Below are 21,464 nucleotides of genomic sequence, written 5' to 3' on the forward strand. Positions count from 1 at the left end.
CAGCCAATGAAATCCCAAAAGTCATTATTTCAGTAAATTAAAATACTTTATATCACCAGCTTGAAAAATTATTCTAAAATCCGAAATGTTGGCCTACTGAAATGTATGTTCAGTAAATGCCCTCAATACTTGGTCGGGGCTCCTTTGGCATCAATTACTGCATCAATGCGGGATGGCATGGAGGCGATCAGCCTGTGGCACTGCTGAGGTGTTATGGAAGCTCAGGTTACTTTGATAGCAGCCTTCAGCTTGTCTGCTTTGTTGGGTCTGGTGTCTCATCTTTCTCTTGATAATACCCTATAGATTCTCTATGGGGTTAAGGTCAGATGAGTTTGCTGCCAATCAAGCACAGTGATACTGTTTGTAAACCAGGTATTGGTACTTTTGGCAGTGTGGACAGGTGCCCAGTCCTGCTGGAGAATGACATTTCCATCTCCAAAAACCTTGTCGGCAGAGGGAAGCATGAAGTGCTCTAAAATTTCCTGGTAGACGGCTGCGCTGACTTTGGTCTTGATAAAACCCAGTGGACCAACACCAGAAGATGACATGGCTCCCAAACCATCACTGATTGTGGAAACTTCACACTAAACCTCAAGCAGCTTGGATTGTGGCCTCTCCACTATTCCTCCAGACTATGAGACCTTGATTTCCAAGGTCTAGTGTGAAGTGAAGCCTTCAAATGTGATACATGGGTGAAACCAAGTGGGCAACCATCCTCTATGATGGCCATGTGCCCTAATGGGTTTTATGTATAATAGTTGTCTTCATGATACTTAGTAACTCAGTAATATGAAATTATATTAGCGTTAAATCTTTTTTTATTTAAATAAATGATAATGACAATAGTAATTAATCATATTAGAATAATAATAATATTAATTTTAATCATAATAATAATAATAACAATGTGCAATTGTCTACGCAGTGTAGATACTACCAATTTGTAAGTTAGTGATTTCTCTGACACTTGGAAATCTGTTTGACTATAATTAAACATAACAGATTCTTAATAATTGGCTTCAATTAAAAATTCCAAGTGAAATGCAGACAGACTGTAAAGCGAGAGTTTCCTATGAATGCACTGTGTTACCATGGAGAAAAGTTTTGTATAGTTAATACTTTAAATCCTGATATTAAAACTTGTATGGAAAGAGAAAATTCAATAATCAGGGGTTTTTAAATGCATGATAATATGATATCCCGATAAAAGATGTGTAATGAATAAAATGTGTTAAAAGAAAAATATCAAGAGTAAGCAGAATATGAGCATTATAAGTAAATGTGCACCATAGATAAAATGTTTTAAAAATATATTGGCACAATATTTAAACTAGCTAGGATGCTATTGTCTTAATGCATCTTTATAGCAGTGAGAGCTCAGATATTCTACTACAAATTCCATGTATGAATCTAGAATTAGATGATAAAATTCAGACTGCCTGTAACCACCACTAGGAGAAGTTACAGTACCTGTATACAGAGATACGTGATAAGATCCTGTCTGCAGCCACCACTAGGGGGAGCTCCCTGTATACAGAGATACGTGATAAGATCCTGTCTGCAGCCACCACTAGGGGGAGCTCCCTGTATACAGAGATACATGATAAGATCCTGTCTGCAGCCACCACTGGAGGGAGCTCCATGTATACAGAGATACATGATAAGATCCTGTCTGCAGCCACCACTAGGGGGAACTCCCTGTATACAGAGATACATGATAAGATTCTGTCTGCAGCCACCACTAGGGGGAGCTCCCTGTATATAGAGATACATGATAAGATTCTGTCTGCAGCCACCACTAGGGGAAGCTCCTTCTATACAGAGATACATGATAAGATCCTGTCTGCAGCCACCACTAGGGGGAGCTCCCTGTACACAGAGATACATGATAAGATCCTGTCTGCAGTCACCACTAGGGGGAACTCCCTGTATATAGAGATACATGATAAGATCCTGTCTGCAGTCACCACTAGGGAGAGCTCCCTGTATATAGAGATACATGATAAGGTTCCTGTCTGCAGCCACCACTAGGGGGAGCTCCCTTTATACAGATCAATGATAAGATTCTGTCTGCAGCCACCACTACAGGGAGCTTCTTATATACAGAGATACATAATAAGATCCTGTCTGCAGCCACCACTAGGGGGAGCTCCCTGTATACAGAGATACATAATAAGATCCTGTCTGCAGCAACCACTTGGGGGAGCTCCTTGTATACAGAGATACATAAAAAAGATTCTGTCTGCAGTCACCACTAGGGGGAGCTCCCTGTATACAGAGATGCATGATAAGATCCTGTCTGCAGTCACCACTAGGGGGAGCTCCCTGTATACAGAGATGCATGATAAGATTCTGTCTGCAGCCACCACTAGAGGGGAGCTCTAGAGGGAGCCCCCTATATACAGAGATACATGATAAGATCCTGCCTGCAGCCACCACTAGGGGGATCTCCCTGTATAAAGAGATACATAAGATCCTGTCTGCAGTCACCACTATGGGGAGCTCCCTGTATACAGAGATACATGATAAGATCCTGTCTACGGTCACCACTAGGGGGAGCTCCCGGTATAAAGAGATACATGATAAGATCATGTCTGCAGCCACCACTAGGGGGAGCTCCCTGTATACAGAAATACATTAGATTCTGTCTGCAGCCACCACTAGGAGAGATTACAGGTATATTACATATATTTTTTATCATTGCATTCCATGTATGAGCAGTATACAATTAGTTCATATCCTTTCCTCTAATGATGGCTGTAGATATTAAGATATTTGTTCTCGAATTCTATGCCTATGCTGCATATTGAAATCTCTGATTTAGAAAGAAAGCAGCTCTTACAGCTTTAAAAATACATCTACAACAAGAAATGAATAACACAGATTTTGCACATGATGTTTTACTTAATGTAAGTAAAAGTTTGTATAACTTCACCATTACGTCATTTTACAGATACTACTATACAGTTCCTTGTGAGAATTGTTCAGAATATTGATGTTTTGAAGGCAAGTGACCAGACGCATAAAAATATCATGAAAATTAATAAAAAAAAATATTGATGGAAAAATGTAAACTTAGAAACATTTTTATTTATTTTTTGCATTTTTAAATGTTTACCTGGAAAATCACTAGATTGCATCTATTCTATTAAAAAAAATATCAAATTTGCATTAATTTGTACAAATTGTTTATTTTCTTCATACATATGTTCGTCATCTGGACAAGCTATGCCTTCACTATGAATTGCTACCTGTTAAAATGTTGTAAAACTTTTTAGAAAGTAGCATTATGTCTCTTGTGGACGCCTCACAATATTATTGTACCCCACTAATAATAATGATTTAAACAGGGGCTGGCTGGCAAATTTTAGCCAGGGGGGCAAGCACAATGCAGTCGCCCACTGTGACGCAGGCCGTGGTCCATCTTAAGGCTTGGGTCTCCTGTAGTAGCCCCCCTGATGTATCCTGAAAGATAAGAAAAACAAGTTAGATTATACTCACCCAGGGGCGGTCCCGCTGCGGTCCGGTCCAATGGGCGTTGCGGTCCGGGGTCCGGCGTCTCCCATTTTCATACGATTTTTGTCCTCTTCTTTGCTTCCTGTTGCGGCTCTGCACAGGCGTACTGATTTGCCCTGCTGAGGGACCTTTCCCGGCGCCTGCGCACTGCAGTACTTTGCTCTGCCCTCAACAGTGCAGATAAAGTACACCTGCGCCGGAGCCGCGACAGAAGCAAGGAGGATAATATAATATATTATTAGCAGTCAAAGTGAGAAAGAAATATAACCAGAATACATACAAAGAAGGATCCACTATGTGATGTTCGCATGGAGTGTAATCAAATATCTGACTCCTGCAAAGGAGGCTGCAAAGTCCAGACAATGGCACTATAAGGCTATGTGCACACGTTGCGGATTTGCCTGTGGAATTTTCTGCACAGATTCTTCCTCTCCAGAATACACATGTAAAAATCCGCGTGGATTTGATGCGTATTTTCATGCAGCTTTCTCTGCAGATTTGTATGTGTTTTTGTAAGCTAAATAAAGATTTATACTTATTTAACAAAAAAAAAATTGTGATGTCAGTTCCTTGTCCAACCTCTTCATTTACATACTCCATTTAAGACCATAATACCACATACCATGCACACACAAAACAAATATAAGTGAATATATTATATATCTATCTGTGTGCAGCGTCCAATCAGCAGCAAATACGCCACGTGTGCACATAGCCTAACACTACAGCGGCACTCAGGTATTTCATTACACTCCATGCGGACATCACATATTGGATCTTTCTTTGGATGAGAGACGATGATGACTTCATTGTCACAGGAGCACTGCGCTGCTGCGGAGTCAGATGGCAACTAAGGCTACGTTCACATTTGCGTTGTGCGCCGCAGCGTCGGCGACGCAACGCACAACGCAAATGTGAACGCATGCACAACGCAGCGTTTTGTGACGCATGCGTCCTTTTTTTGCTTGATTTTGGACGCACAAAAAATGCAACTTGCTGCATCTTGTGCGCCCTGACGCGTGCGCCGCAGTGACGCATGCGTCACAAAACGCAAGTGCAACGCATGTCCATGCGCCCCCATGTTAAATATAGGGGTGCATAACGCATGCGTCGCCGCAGCGGCGACCGACGCTGCGTCGCACAACGCAAATGTGAACGTAGCCTAACAGCGCTCTACAGCAGTGTGTGCAGCCAGGATAGGGGATGGATGGACGTGGGTGAGCACTCCGTAGTGATCGGCAGTCCGACTCTTTTTGGTGATCCGGCTCACTCGGCTCCGCCCACCAAAAAGAGCCGACTCTTTTTGGCTCATAAAACGCCTCTTCTTGCACATAGTGCTACTTTTCCCACGGTTATCACTCCAGTCCCTTAGCTGTAAAGCCTGGGCCTCATTATACGGCTGTACAGGTGTCTAGTAAAGGCTTTTTAGCCATTTTCTCAGATTGTAGCTCTTGGGATCAGGCTCTCCTAGTTTGTATTGCTGACTTGTGTTATTTTCCAATATCTGATATTTGTACACGTCATTTCTACATTAGTACAGTGTATGTGTTCTCACTGACACTGTTTATTGGGGCACTCTGGTACTGTTTGTGTACTGTCTGACACTTTTTATGGGGACAATATGACACTGTTTGGGGACAATATGTCACTATTTATGGGGGCACTCTGGCACTTATGTGTATTCTGCTTATGTGTAAGGTCTGACACTGTTTATATGGGCAACCTGATGCTGCTTATGTGTACTGTCTGACACTGTTTATGGGGGTGCTCTGGTATCGTTTATGTGTACTCCCTGACTGCTTATGGGGGCGCTCTGACAGTTGAAGCGTTCTCAGTGTCACCAGTGATTATACCATTATTACATAATATTATGTGATGACTGTAGCCACCTTGTGACGCCTGCTTGCCGGCAGTGAGTATCCCTGAGCAGCAGAGTCTGGCGTCTTTCTCCTGAGCTCGTTATGTAAGCGGCTCCTCAGTGATTCTGTCCTGCGTGACCCCGCACACCAGCTAATATTTCGGTCCCTTTAACCCCTTAATGACCACCGATACGTCTTTTAACTGACCTAAGATATACGAGAATAGAATCCCCATACAGGTGACAATCCAGCAGCCGTCAACTGGACACTATAGCTGACAACTTGCTGCATCAGCCACGATCAGTGTTGTCACCGTCCATATCTGTTTAACCCCTTAGATGCTGCTGTCAATAACAACTATGTTATATAAATGTTTAACCCCCTAATGACCGCCAATACGTCTTTTAACTGACCTGAGATATAAGAGAATAGCCTCCACATACAGGTGACAACAGCTGTTGGCTGTACACTATAGCTGACAACTTGCTGCATCAGTCACGATCAGTGTTTGCCCCATCCAAATCTGTTTAACCTCATAGATGCTGCTGTCAATAGTGACTACATCATTATAAATGGTTAACAGAGTGTGGGGGCTTCCGCTTTATCCAAATTGGTGCCCTCAGATCATGATTGTGTGGTCCTGATGTTTGCGACTGGTAATTCACGAACAAATAGCGGCCTTAGATTCTGACGACTGTAGTAACCTGTTCAGAAGTTAGAGGCATTTAGGTGGTAAAAATACACATTTTCATTTCTGTCATGCCAGTTTGCATTAATTCCTGTAAAGCACCTGAAGGGTTAATAAACTACCTGACTGCAGTTTTCAATATGTCAGGGGGTGCTGTTTTTAAAATGGTATCACAATTGGGGTTTTTTCAATATATGAGACCCTTACAGTCACTTCAAACATGGATAAGTCCATAAAAAAATATATTTGTAAATTTCCTTGAAAAAATGAAAAATTGCTGCAACATTTTTAAAACTCCTAAAATGCTAACAAAATAAAAGAACATTTTATAAATGGTGCTGATGTAAAGCCAAAATGTCGGAAATGTTATTTATTAATGGTTTGCTGTGGTATGACCATCTGGATTAAAGGGATAATCATTCAAATATTGAAAATTGCTAATTTTTTATAATTTTTCTCAAATTTTTGATATTTTTTATAAATAAACACAAAACAAATCGAACTAAATTTACCATTACTATAAAGTATAATGTGTAATGAAAAAACATTCTCAAAATCACTGGGATTTGTTGAAGCGTTGCAGAGTTATTACCACATAAAGTGACACTGGTCAGATTTAAAAAATTTGGCTCCGTCACTAAGAGTGAGGCTTCTCCCTCTTTATCCCCATCTGCATCTTGAGATCACGATTGTGTGGTCCTGATGTTTGCGATGGCAATTCACGAGCAAATAGCAGCCTTAGAGTCTGTCGGCTACACTGACCTGATGTGCACACGTTGCGGATTAGGCTTAGGAATTTCAGGTGCGGATTCTGCATCTCTTGGCAGAAATTGCAGATCGCGTTTTTTTGTGTGCATTTTGTGCGGATTTGCTGTGGATTTACTTCGGATTTTTTGCAGATTTACTGCGTTTTTTACCCCTACGGATTTCTATAATGGAATGGGTACAAAAATGCTGCAGATCAGCAAAAAGGAAGTGACATGCTACTTCTCTTAATCCGCAGTGTTTCCGCACGTAATTTTCCACAACATTAGCACAGCATTCTTTTTTTTACCATTGATTTACATTGTACTGTAAATCACTTGCGGATCTGCAGCGTTTCTGCACCGCAGGAAATCCGCAACGTGTGCACATACCCTTAGGTGGTAAAAATCAACTTTTTCATTCCTATCATGCCACTTTGTATTAATTCCTGAAAAAGCACCTGAAGGGTTAATAAACTACCTGTCAGCAATTTTCAGTATGTCAGGAGTAGTGTTGAGCATTCCGATACTGCAAGTATCGGGTATCGGCCGATACTTGCTGTATCGGAATTCCGATACCGAGATCCGATATTTTTGTGATATCGGGTATCGGTATCGAAACAACATTAATGTAAAAATGTGTAAAAGAGAGAATCAAAATAAAAAATATTGCTATACTCACCTCTCCGACGCAGCCTGCACCTTACCGAGGGAAGCGGCAGCGTTCTTTGTTTAAAATTCGCGCTTTTCTTTCCTTTACGTGAGTCCCGGCTTGTGATTGGTTGCGTGCCGCCCATGTGACCGGGACGCAACCAATCACAGCAAGCCGTGACGTAATTTCAGGTCCTTCAGGATTTTAAAATTACGTTCCGGCGTTGTGATTGGTTGCGTCGCAGTCACATGGGCGACGCAACCAATCACAGCAAGCCGTGACGTAATTTCAGGTCCTTAAGGATTTTAAAATTACGTCCCGGCTTTGTGATTGGTTGCGTCACAGTCACATGGGAGACGCAACCAATCACAAGCCGTGACGTCACGGGAGGCTGGACACGCGCGCATTTTAAAATGGGCGCGTGTCCAGCCTCCCGTGACGTCCCGGCTTGTGATTGGTTGCGCCGCGATCAACCAATCACAAGCCGGGAGGCTGGACACGCGCGCATTTTAAAATTTTAAAATGCGCGCGTGTCCAGCCTCCCGGCTGGTGATTGGTTGACCGCGGCGCAACCAATCACAAGCCGGGACGTCACGGGAGGCTGGACACGCGCGCATTTTACCATTTTAAAAAGCGCGCGTGTCCAGCCTCCCGTGACGTCACGGCTTGTGATTGCTTAATGGCGGCCATGTTGCCGGGACGCGGACCAATCACAGCAAGCCGTGACGTAATTTCGTCACGGCTTGCTGTGATTGGTCCGCGTCCCGGCAACATGGCGCCGTGACCAATCATAAGCCGGGACGTCACTGGAGGCTGGACACGCGCCCATTTTAAAAAGCGCGCGTGTCCAGCCTCCCGTGACGTCACGGCTTGTGATTGGTTAATGGCGGCCATGTTGCCGGGATGCGGACCAATCACAGCAAGCCGTGACGTAATTTCGTCACGGCTTGCTGTGATTGGTCCGCGTCCCGGCAACATGGCCGCCCTGACCAATCACAAGCCGGGACTTCACGTAACCAAGTAAAAGCGCGAATTTTAAACAAACAACGCTGCCGGTTCCCTCGCTGAGGTCCAGGCTGCGTCGGACAGGTGAGTATAGCGATATTTTTTATTTTAATTCTTTCTTTTACACATTTATATGGATCCCAGGGCCTGAAGGAGAGTTTCCTCTCCTTCAGACCCTGGGAACCATCAGGAATACCGTCCGATACTTGAGTCCCATTGACTTGTATTGGTATCGGGTATCGGTATCGGATTGGATCCGATACTTTGCCGGTATCGGCCGATACTTTCCGATACCGATACTTTCAAGTATCGGACGGTATCGCTCAACACTAGTCAGGAGGTGTTGTTTTTAAAATGTTATCAGTTTGGGTGTTTTCCAATATATAGGACCCCCAGAGTCACTTCAAACCTGGATAGGCCCCTAAAAAATTATTTTGTAAATTTCCTTAAAAAAATTAAAAATTACTGCTACATTTGTAAACCTACTAAAATGCTAATAATATAAAATAACATTTTACAAATGGTGCTGATGTAAAGCAGACATGTGGGACTTATTATTTATAAGACTATTTGCACTCGTTGCAGAATGTTTGCAGAAATCCGCTAGTGTTTTTTTCGTGTTTTAATAGCTTTTTTTAGGAGCTTCCCAACACAATAATATAGCGGAAAATCCACCGAAATTCCCCCAAATTAATGAACATGCTGCGTTTTTTTCCGCGAAAAAAAGCAGCATGGGCACAACAATGCGGAATTCCATTAAAAATAATGGGAAGCGTTTTGTAAGCGTTTTTAAGTGTTTTCAACGTGAAAAAAATGCAACGTGTGCACACAGCCTTAATGTTCTGCTATGGTGTAACTATCTGAATTAGAGGGATAATCACTCAAAGTTTGAAAATTGATATTTTTTATACATTTGTCAAATTTCTGATATTTTTTATGAATAAACACAAAACATATCAACCTAAATTTATCATTATCACAAAGTATAATGTGTCATGGAAAAACAGTCTCAAAATCACTGGGATTTGTTGAAGCATTCCAGAGTCATTACCACATAAAGTGACACTGTTCAGATTTTTAAAATTTGTCTCTGTCACTAAGGGGTTAAGAAAGGATGCACCAAGTCATGCATTCCCCACTTGTAAACACTGCTCTAAGTCTCCTCCTCCACTCCTCCCAGCCCCCAGTCAAGTAGGAGGAAGCTAAGCAAACAGCAGGGAAAAGAAAATTCAGCTCAGCTCCCAGTCCTTCACATCAAAAAGCCTGCTCTTCCTCTGGGATCCTTCAGACACATCACTACTTCACTTACCGTAGGGTAGGGCGCAGGCACTGGGCAGCAGGGAGTGTGGGAGTGGAGTGTGGGACCACTATGTACACTAGTTTTCTCTCCTGTCAAAAGCTGCAGCCTGTGGCACTGTAATGGTGTCGGCTGGATGTCTTCATGCTCAGCCTCAGGGTTCAGAGGCGTGCTTACATAGCACACTGTACACGACATGCTGCACACGACATGCCTCTCTGAACTCTGTGTGAACCCCGGCCGGCTCGCTCATCCAATCCCAGCAAGATGGGTGCCATATCAACGTTGTCTCAGACTGCACAGTATGTGAAGTGCCCAGCCCGCTGTCAGCTGGTCTTGAATAGACAGTACAGCTGTTGGGAGGGTGGCCTTGTCAGTTGATAATTAACCGGCCTGGGGGGCAAATGCCTCTCTGTCACCCAGCCCAGTCTGCCCCTGGATTTAAATGACTTGGACAGCCCCCCTGCCGTCCCGGCTTTCACGCTGTACTCTCGATAATTTCTAAGTTTCTAACCCATAATTTCTCTTCATGTGATGTTGCATTGTGGCACAGTTCTGCGAGACATTGCTTTTCGTATGTTTGTTGTTAAAAAATATAAAAAGGGCTTAAAAAATTAAGTGCATTCAATCTGATGTCAGCAAACTTTGGAATTTTAGAAAATGGGCAATTTTATATAATTATAGGAGTCAAAGACACAGATTTAAAATATCATCACAAGAATCAAAATGAGAACTTGGCTACCACCAGCTGTTTGTCTTACGTTTAAGCTCTCGGATCAAGCATTTGGAAATATATGATTAAGAAAAAAAAATATGGCTTCTTCCTCCAGTCCTAAAAATGTTGTCATTACCAGATACTAGGAGCGAGGAGGAGCTACTGAATCTTAGGAGAGTCAGATCACTTCTACAGTCAGAAGGTTGAAATTGCCTTTTAATTCGAGCTTTGAGAAATGTACTAGGTTTGATATAAATAAAAATAGAAAAAAAAAATAAAATGTATATAAATAATTGTAATAATTTATAATGTAAAATGTATTTGAGAGTTTTTTGTAGTCTTAAAAGTTGTTATATATATTTACTGTATATATATAGCCACTCTATCATAGTTGCCAATGTTTCCAAGAACTTATAAGTTTTCTAAAGTTAGCAGGGGCATTACCAGGAGGAAGTGGTGTCTTTTGCAGGAGGATATGGAGCCAAGACTTAAATATCTCCAGAAATATTAGGAATAGGGATGGGTGGACCAATGGAAGTTTGGGTTCTGGTACTCGACCAGAACTTTAGTCCAAAGTTCACTTGGGGTACCAGAACTGTACCGAACTTGAACCCAAACCCTATTGAAAACAATGGAGAGCCGAACATTGGATCTGAAAAAAATCTCTCTCTCTCGGATTTTGCTGTAACTCCATACCTTTCAACGGATTTCTGGGAGAAGTCCATGTTCAGTGTTTAGCACCACAACTCTAACTGTCGGGGACGAACCCCGAACTTTTAAGATCATCTCTACTTGGGAATCATGCTTAATAGGTTTGTCCAAAAGGATAAAAAAAATGTCTGTTTAGTTTCAAAAACAGAGCCACATCTGTCCTCAGGTTGTATGTCATGCTGCAGTCTGTCCCCATGCAAGTGTGGCATTGCCCTTGCAAAAAAGTAGCCATGCTTTATTAAAGCTATAACATTTCTTTACATTTATTAAATTTGCTGTTTTTGAACTTAAAAGTTACTATTAAAGTTGATTCAAATTATTTTCATTGTTGTTTTTGAAAATTTAGGAAAATTTAAAGCGGACCATAAACTGGATTTGTGCAAATAAATTGAGTACCTAGTCCAATTGCCATTCCCCACTGATCCTGTAACATTTATTCTTTTTTTTTCTTCTCTGTCCCTTCGCTCCAAAGTTATTCCGCTAGTCAAAGAGCGAATATCTAATTCAACCAACTGTGTGTATACCACAGAGGTCCTCTGTGCTTTTTCTTTTCTATTACATTTTCTTATAATTGTCCTTGTCAGTTTTAAAAAGTTTATAAAATTTGATGAAAATTGGGGAAAAGGCATGGAGAAAAGATTCAGGGGTTTATGTGGTATGGCAAGAATATGATTGTTTTATTAGCACGGAGGGATAAATAACAAGTTGTTATTATTCCTTTTAATTAGAATTAATCTAATTGTTTAAGAATTTTGGAAAAGTTGAAAAATTTGAGAAAATGCAAAGGACAAAAATATAAGAGTTGATGTGATTGCTTCTTTTGCGAGGAGGGGACATTTAACAGGTTTTTATTTAGAGTAGTTAGAATTGTTCTCATTGCTTTTAACATTTTGGAAATTTGGTAACATTTTTGGGAAAGCTATTATAGGCAAAATAATGATGGTGATAAGGTAAAAGTAAGTGTAAAATTGTTTCATTAACAATGAAAGATATCTATCAAGTTTTTGTTACATTTGGCTAGAATTGTTCTTGTTGAGTTTGAAAATGTTGTAAAATTTGATAAAAAGTTAGGCAAAAGGCATGGGAAAATGATAAGGGTATTGATGTTGTATAAGTAAGGATTATTTCATTAGCAAGGAAGTATACTTATTTAGTTTTTATTATGTTTGATTACATTTCTTTTTGTCAACTTGAAAATTTTAGAAAATTTGATAAAAAAACTTGGTAAAAGCATTGGAGAAACGAAGGGAGTTAATATTGCATGAGTAAAGATTGTTTCATTGGCAAGAAATGAGATGTACGCATTTTTATTCAATTTTGAATTGTTATCATAATTTCAAAATTTTGGAAAACTTTATAAAAATTTGGGAAAATATTTGGGACTAGATGTGATATAAATAAGGAAAAAAATGTTTCATTAGCAAAGAGGGATCTTGAACAAGTTTTATTTTTTATGTTTGATTATAATTGTTCTTAATGGTTTCTAAAAATTGTGGAAATTTGATGAAAAATTGAGTAACAAGTATTAGAAAAAATAAAGAAGTTAATGTTGTATAAGTAAAGAGTGTTTCATTAGCAAGGAAGGATATTTACACATTTTTATGAACCCAGCCAATTTTGACCTTAATAACCAAGCCAAATTTTACAATTCTGACAACTGTCACTTTATGAGGTTATATCTCTGGAAGGCTTCAATAGAACCCACTGATTCTGAGACTGTTTTTTTTGTTACATATTGAACTTCGTGATAGTAGTAACATTTCTTCAATATGACTTGCATTTATTTGTGAGAAAAAATGGAAATTTGACGAAAATTGTCAAAATGTTACAATGTTCAAACTTTTAACGCTTATGCCCTTAAATCAGAGAGATATGTCACATAAAGTAGTCAATAAATAACAATTATTACGTCTACTTTTCAACAGTACAATTTTGGAAACTTTTTTTATTAGGAAGTTATAAGGTTTAAAATTTACAAAACCATTTTTTTAGGGACAACTTCACTTTCAAAGTGACTTTTAGTGGTCTATATGATATAAAATACCCAAACGTGCCACTATTGAAATAACTACACCTCTCAAGGTGCTCAAAATCACATTGAAGAAGTTTATTAACCCTTCAAGTGATTCACAGGAACTGAAGCAATGTGGAAGAAAAAAATGAACATTTAATTTTTTTCACAATAAAATTACTTTAGACCTAAAATTTTTTTTATTTTCACAAGGGTATCAGGAGAAAATGGTCCCAACATTTGTTGTGCAATTTCTTCTGAATACGCCAATACCTTATTTGTGGGGGAAATCTACTGTTTGGGCACATAGCAGGGTTTGGAAGGGAAGGAGCGCCATTTGACTTCTTGAATGTAAAATTTGCTGAAATAATTAGCGGACGTAAGGTCACGTCGGGACAGCCACTGACATGACTGAACAGTGGAAACTCCCGCAAGTGACCCCATTTTGGTAACCACACCCCTCAAAGATTTATTTTTCAGGGGTATAGTGAGCATTTTGAAGCCACAGACAGGTATTTGATAACATTAGGTCCTCATATTGAATATGTTGTCATTAGTGTTGAGTGAAAGTCCTCCCTAGAGGTGGGCGAACCCGAACAGTAAAGTTCGGCATCCATACTGAACACCTACTGTTCGGGCACAGACACCGAACATGGACTTTACCAAGAAGTCTGTGTTACTGTTCAGCTTTGGCTGCCCGAACAGCGGGTGTTTGTTGCGCTGTCATGTGCATGGCATCGCTGCAAACACCACTTCTGATCAGCTGCAAAATCATCCCCACCGGTCAGCGAGCCACGGTTCCCACACTGTCAAATGAAAGCGGGAGCGCTCAGCTGTGATTGGAGGTATAAACTTTACCTCCGGTCACTGGTGTCAGCTGATGGGTCTACAGCTCCCATCAGCTGACACTTGCTGCCGCTAATAACAGCAAGTGCAGGAGCAGTGGAGTTTATTAGCCAGAAATAAATAACTTAAAAAAACCAGCATGGGTTCCACTGTATTTTTGTTAACCAACCAGACAAAACTCACAGCTGGGGGCTGCAACCCTCAGCTGTCAGCTTCAGCAAGGCTAGTTATCAAGAATAGAGGGGCACCCATGCTGTTTTTTTTTTAAATATTTAAATAAATAATTTTAAAAAAGGTGTGGGGTTCCCCCCCATTTTTGACAACCATCCTTGCTAAAGCTGACAGCTGGGGGCTGGTAATCTCAGGCTGGTAGGGGGCAATGGGTATTGGCCCTCCTCCCAGCCTAAAAATAGTAGCCCACAGCTGCCCAGAAAAGGCACATCTATTAGATGCGCCAATTCTGGCGCTTGGCTCAGCTCTACCCACTTGCCCTATAGCGGTGGCAAGTGGGGTTCATACATGTGGGGTTGATGTCACCTTTGTATTGTCGGGTGACATCAAGCCTACGGCTTAGTAATGGAGAGGCCTCTATAAGACACCTATCCATTACTAATCCTACAGTTGTATGGTAAATAAAGACACAGCCAGAATAAACTGGCTAATAATTAAATGCCTAATTCCAGCAAAGCCCTCGATCTCCTGTAATAAAAAAACAACAATATACCATACCTGTCCATCGTTCTGTCCCATGCCGTAATCCATGTCTGGGGATAAACAGTTTTCAACTTGGACGGTGCCAAGATGCGACTGTCCAGGCTGAAAACCACTGGGGACTGAACTTCTGCCAGCGCAGCCTCAGTGACTGGAGGTGACATCATTGAGTTTACGTCCGATCACTGAGGCTCCACTCCCAGCCGGGCTGAACTGCGGTGACCTCGGTGAAATCCCCGCTAGCACCGTGAGAAAAACTCTAATAGATGTGCCTTTTCTGGGCAGTTGCGTGCTGCTAGTTTTAGGCTGGGGAGGCCAATATCCATGGCTCCTTACCAGCCTCAGAATACCAGCCCTCAGATGTCAGCTTTACCAAGGCTGGTTGTCAAAAATGGGGGGACCCCACTCCGTTTTTATAAAGTATTTAGTTAAATAATTAAAAAAACAGTGTAGGGACCCCTCTATTCTTGATAACTAGCCTTGCTGAAGCTGATAGCTGAGGGTTGCAGCCCTCAGCTTTGAGTTTTGTCTGGCTGGATAGCTGTAGTCCCATCAGCTGACACCAGTTACCGGAGGTAAACTTTATACCTCATATTACAGCTGAGTGCTCCCGCTGTCTTTTGACAGCGTAGGAACCGCAGCTCTCTGACCGGCAGGGATGATTTCACCGGTGATCAGAGGCAGTTTTTGCCTCGCTGTATTGAACATGACAGTGCAGCAAACATTGGATGTTCGGGCCCCCCTTTAAAGTTAATGGGGTCTGGGTACTGTTCTGGTACCCGAACCCAAACTTTTTGTAACTGTTCGGCCAAACCCACCGGACTCGAACATCTAGGTGTCCATCCATCTCTAGCCCCTCTACTTCAGTTTGCATTGTGTGCTCGGATACGCACCGAATATCGCAGGTTTCTACCCCGCATGTTTCACGGCTGTTAGACACCCAAAAAGAATGCAGGGATCCGCAATACACCATGCATACCTAAGCACCCGATGCAAACTTCAGTAGCGAGCACTTGCACTAGTCTTCATTTTGTCATTTTTTTTACTTTTGAAAAAATCCCATCCCTAATCCCAATCCTAACCCACCACTAACCCTAACACATCCCTAACATAGCCCTAACCCCAATCCCAACCCCTACTGCAAAAAATGGAAAAAAATATATGTTTTATCATTTTTATCTAAGGGGGTGATAAAGGGTTGTTTGATTTATTATTTTTTTATGTTGATCACTGTGATAGGGTCTAGCACAGTGAGCAAATGGATCAATAGGAAAAATGTCCTATTCTTGTAGGGTACAGTCCGGCAGATCTCGGCAGGGTCACTGTGCATGCACATGCACAATTTGAACAAGTTTTATTTATTATATTTCATTAGAATTGTTTTCACTGAAAAATTTTAGGAAAATGCATAAGAAAAAGATTCAGGGATTTACGTAGATTAAGTAAGGATATAATTGTTTCACTAGCAAAGCGTGATCTTCAACAAGTACATATTAAATGTGAGTAGAATTGTTTTCATTTTTATTTAATTCTTGAAATCTGATCAAAAATTGGGGAAAAAGAATAGGCAAAAGATTTGGGGGTTGATGTGGCTTTTGTAAGGATGACTGTTTAATTAACAGGGACATATGATTAATTAAATAAAATTGGCTACTGCTTTTTGGCTAATCAAAAAGTCTTTTACATTTTTACAATTTAAAATGGAAAAAAAAAACTATAATGTTCATGACACTAATGGCAGATATCTCTGCTTTTTTACAGGCTTTTTAACCTGATCTACAATGGAAAAACTGTTTGGCTATCTGTTGTTCATTGGCATGGCGGTGAGAGCTGAGATCTGTCCTAAGCGCTGTGCCTGTCAAAATCTATCTCCAAATCTCGCAACCCTGTGCGACAAGAAAGGGTTGCTCTTCATCCCACCAAACATCAACCGAAAGACTGTAGAATTGCGGCTAGCGGATAACTTTGTCACCAGTATAAAACGGAAAGATTTTGCAAATATGACAAGCTTGGTGGAACTAACTCTGTCCAGGAATACAATAAGTTACATCACACCTCAATCATTTGCTGACCTTCGCAATTTAAGAGCATTGCATTTAAACAGCAATCGATTGACTAAAGTCACCAATGACATCTTTACTGGTCTGTCCAATCTCCACCATTTGATACTTAATAACAACCAGTTGACATTAATTTCACTCACCGCCTTTGATGATGTTTTAGCCCTGGAGGAACTTGACCTATCCTACAATAACTTAGAGACCATTCCTTGGGAAGCGGTGGAAAAAATGGTCAGCTTGCACACTCTTAGTCTAGATCACAACATGATCGAGCACATCCCAAAGGGAACTTTTTCCCATCTGCACAAGCTAAATAGACTAGATGTAACATCCAACAAACTGCAAAAATTACCCCCAGACCCTCTGTTTCAGAGAGCCCAGGTGCTAGCAACCTCAGGGATGATAAGCCCCTCAACATTTGCATTAAGTTTTGGTGGAAACCCCTTACATTGCAATTGTGAATTACTATGGCTGAGGCGCCTTCTGAGAGAAGACGATTTGGAAACATGTGCTTCACCACCTCTTCTTTCAGGACGTTATTTCTGGTCCATCACAGAAGAAGACTTCTTATGTGAGCCACCACTTATCACAAGGTACACACCGGACGTAGAAGTCCTGGAAGGTCAAAGAGCGGTGTTAAAATGCAAAGCCCTTGGAGATCCCGAACCTGCAGTTCACTGGATATCCCCGGAAGGAAAGTTAATATCCAACGGAACAAGGATTTTGGTTTATGACAATGGAACGCTAGACATTCTTATAACCACAGTCAAAGATGGAGGTCCTTTCGCATGTATTGCTTCAAATCCTGCTGGAGAGACGACAAAAACAATCAATCTTCACATAATCAAGCTCCCACACTTAGTGAATAGTACTAATCACATTCAAGAGCCGGATCCTGGGTCATCAGACATATTGACATCCACCAAGTCTGGTTCTAATGCAAGTAGCAGCAACGGAGATACAAAACTGAGCCAAGATAAGAAGGTGGTGGTGGCGGAAGCAACATCATCCACTGTACTTATTAAATTCAATTTTCAAAGAAATATCCCTGGAATAAGAATGTTCCAGATACAGTATAATGGCACATACGATGATTCCCTTGTCTACAGGTATGGTACATGTATTTGATAAGTTTAAGAATGTTCTATGGCAGTGGCGGGCAATTAATTTTCCCAAGGGGCCAAATGAGAAACTGGCACTGCTATGGAGGGCCGAACCCATCAGCTGAACTTAAAGGGGCGGTCTGAAACTAAATGTGAATTTCATACTAAATGTGCATCTATTTAGTGTAATCGAATCTCCTTTTCTAATAACATTCAATGAAAAATGTCCTAACATATCCTCTAAATTCTGACTTCCTTTCTTTGTTTTAGTTTTTTTACTTCCAATGACATTTTGTTTGAGATTCACCAATTCATACTGGGATACCCAAAGCAGTCACTGTCGCAGCCACTGAGCCCTCTGAGATGAGATGTCATCAGTGATGTCTGTTTCAGGAGCTGGACTAGTCCTGCTTACCTGATAATATGTAGGTTGTAATTTCCGACGCATACTCAGAATGAGCTCCCTGTGCTATATTCCTTTGAATTCACAGTGACAGTGCACTCCTTTGCTGGTTCTAAACAGAAGTGATGAGCTGGCAAGAGAGCACACTGTCAGTGCAAATTTTAAGGAGGCAACACAGCGAGCAGGGAATAGTCCAGTCTCTGAAACAGATGTCACTGATGATGCTTCATTTCAAGATGGGGAAAGAAGCTGTGGCAGTAACCACAGCCTCTGCTCCCTGATGATGTCCTGTGTGAGTGTCCCAAAATAAACGGAGATTCACAACTGAAACATCATTGTAAGTAAGAAAAAAAACAAACAAACAGACAGGAAGTTAGAGTAGAGATGGAAAGGTAGAACATTTTTAATTGAAGTATATTGGAAAAGTGATTGCATTATTACATTAACCCCGTTTCCGACATCGAGCGTAATAATACAATGTCGGACTGCCTCTGTTTATTGCGAGCTCTGGTGTTGAGCTCACACCTTTCCGGGCACATGACAGCTGATATATACAGATGACATGTGCCCGCAACTGCAGCAGGTGGAATTGCGATCCACCCGCGGCTGGTAACTAGTTAAATGCTGCTGTCCATCTCTGCAAGCGGCATTTAACTCACATTAACCAGAAGTGCATCACTAAACCCGCCCAATGGTGACTCCGTCATGTGATCGTGGATCACTGATGGGTTGGCATGACAACTAGAGGTCTCCAGCAGACCTCTATGGTTGTCATAGCTAGATTGTGCTCATTGCAAGTGAGCTTTTTTGCTACATACAGGTGATCTGATCATCGCCTGTATGTAGAAGAGCCGATCAGACAACTGCAGCTTCTAGTGTCCCATGGAGAATATTGAAACACAAAAAAGGTAAAAAAAAAATTAAACAAAATAAAAGTTCAAAACACCCCCCTTTCGCCCCATTCAAAATGAAACAATAAAAAAATCAAATATACACATACTTGGTGTCGCCACATTCAGAATCGCTCGTTCAATCAATATAAAAAAAGAATTAGGCTATGTGCACATGTCTGGAATTGCCGCGGCAATTCCACAACTGTGCCTTGGGTAAAATGCATGCGTTTCCTGCTAAACACTAGCATTTTACAAGCGTAATTAGCTTGCAGAATGCTAGTGTTTTCCAAGCGATCTGTAGCATAGCTTGGAAAACTGATTGACAGGTTGGTCACACTTGTCAAATATAGTGTTCTTTTTACTATTGATGCTGCCTATGCAGCATCAATAGTAAAAAGATATAATGTTAAAAGTAATAAATAATATAAAAAAATCGTGATATTCTCACCTTCCGGCGTCCCCTGCAGCCTTCCCGCTTCTCGCGATGCTCCCGGCAGCTTCCGTTCCCAGTAATGCCTCCCAGCAATGACCCCAGATGACGTAGCAGTCTCGCAAGACCGCTACATCATCGCAGGTCATTGCCGCAAAGCATCCCTGGGAATGGGAGCATCGTGATGAGCGGGAAGGCTGCGAGGGCCGTCAGAAGGTGAGAATATCACGATTTTTTATTTATTTATTTATTTTTTTACAGGTATATGGTTCCCAGGGCCTAGAGGAGAATCTCCTCTCCTCCACCCTGGGTACCAACCACACATGATCCGCTTACTTCCCGCATGGTGGACCTAGCCACATGCAGAAAGTAAGCGGATCAATGCACTCCTATGTGTGCGGAATCCCCGCGATTCCGCACAAAGAATGAACATGTTTCTTTTTTTCCAAAACGCAATTCCGCCACGGAAAAAAACGCAACATGTGCACAAAAATTGCGGATTGCATTCTAATAATAGGATGCTTAATGTATGAGTTTTTTCGCGGTTTTAACGTGTTTTTATAGCGAAAAAACGCGAAAAATCCTGAATGTGTGCACACTGCCTTAACCTGAACATTAAACGACGTAACGAGAAAAAAGTCAAAACACCAGAATTACGTTTTTTGTTAACCGCAACATTGCATTAAAATGCAATAATGGGCGATCAAAAGATTGTGTCTGTATCATTAAAAACATCAGCTCAGCGAGCAAAATATAAGCCCTCACCAAGCCAAGATCACAAAAAATGGAGACGCTACAGGTAACGGAAAATGGCGCAATTTTTTTTAACAAACTTTGGAATTTTTTTTTCACCACTTAAATAAAAAAGAACCTAGACATGTTTGCTGTCTATGAACTCGTAATTGCCTTTAGAATCAAAATGGCAGGTCAGTTTTAGCATTTAGTGAATATGGTTAAAAAAAACTGTGGGACTGTACTTTTTTTTTTGCAATTTGGATTTTTTTTCCCCGTTTTCCAGTACACGATATGTTAAAACCAACAGTGTCTTTCAAAAGTTCAACTTGTTCCGCAAAAAAAAGTCCTCAAATGGACTTTTTGATGAAAAAATTAAAAAGTTATGGCTCTGGGTGGAAGGGGAGCGAAAAATGAAAATGCAAAAACAAAAATGCCTCTGGTAGTTAAGGAGTTAAATAGACCACACCTTTAATTCTGCATAATATTAATGTTATCACTGTATAAAAAGCAGTTGATTATCAGGTTAAGGTTACATGAGCTTTTAAAACAAAATCATATGATTTTCATCCAAAAAAACAGACGACTTTCCATTGGTCTTGTCATCCGTATGTCATCCATTTGTATACATCAGAAGTGAATAAAATTTACAAGAACAAATACAGTGTCCTATTTAGTAATGGAAATGTTTTCATAAAAATCGGATGCTGTGCGGATGATTCGTATGGGATCCAATTTCTTTTTGCACACCTTTAGACTTCAACAGGCGAGTCTCCTCCGACATACAGAAGAGACCGGTGCGGGCGGTGATATTTCTCACACAGACATTTTCAAGCTCTAATCTAAGTAACTCAATTCCATAAGATTGCTCCTAGTGCTCTGTGTCAGGTCAGATTTATTTTTTTTCAAGGACAGCACTTGGCCTGACAATACTTGTTGCAATAACGTATATCGTAATTTGTATCAGCACAGCAGTTGATCAAGCAATAAATACTTTGGAAAAAAAGTTTTTCGCCCACCTCTGTTCCACATGCATAGAACCACATCAGATATGGGGCAGTAGGTAACAGGCGGAGTGGGGCGGTGGGG

General features: G+C 41.0%; 1 protein-coding gene across 2 annotated transcripts in view; it reads left to right on the top strand.

Annotated features, from left to right (window-relative positions):
- The window catches only part of LRFN5 (leucine rich repeat and fibronectin type III domain containing 5), a 317,967-nt gene that overhangs the window by 270,388 nt on the left and 26,115 nt on the right, over positions 1 to 21,464 (top strand). For both annotated transcript variants that reach the window (XM_077268849.1, XM_077268840.1), the window contains one exon: positions 16,516 to 17,923. In XM_077268849.1, coding sequence (XP_077124964.1) covers positions 16,536 to 17,923 — 1,388 coding nt within the window. In that variant the 5' untranslated portion in view covers positions 16,516 to 16,535. The remainder of the gene's footprint in view (positions 1 to 16,515; positions 17,924 to 21,464) is intronic.

Source organism: Ranitomeya variabilis, chromosome 1, assembly GCF_051348905.1.
Source record: "Ranitomeya variabilis isolate aRanVar5 chromosome 1, aRanVar5.hap1, whole genome shotgun sequence".
Classification (NCBI taxonomy): Eukaryota; Metazoa; Chordata; class Amphibia; order Anura; family Dendrobatidae; genus Ranitomeya; species Ranitomeya variabilis.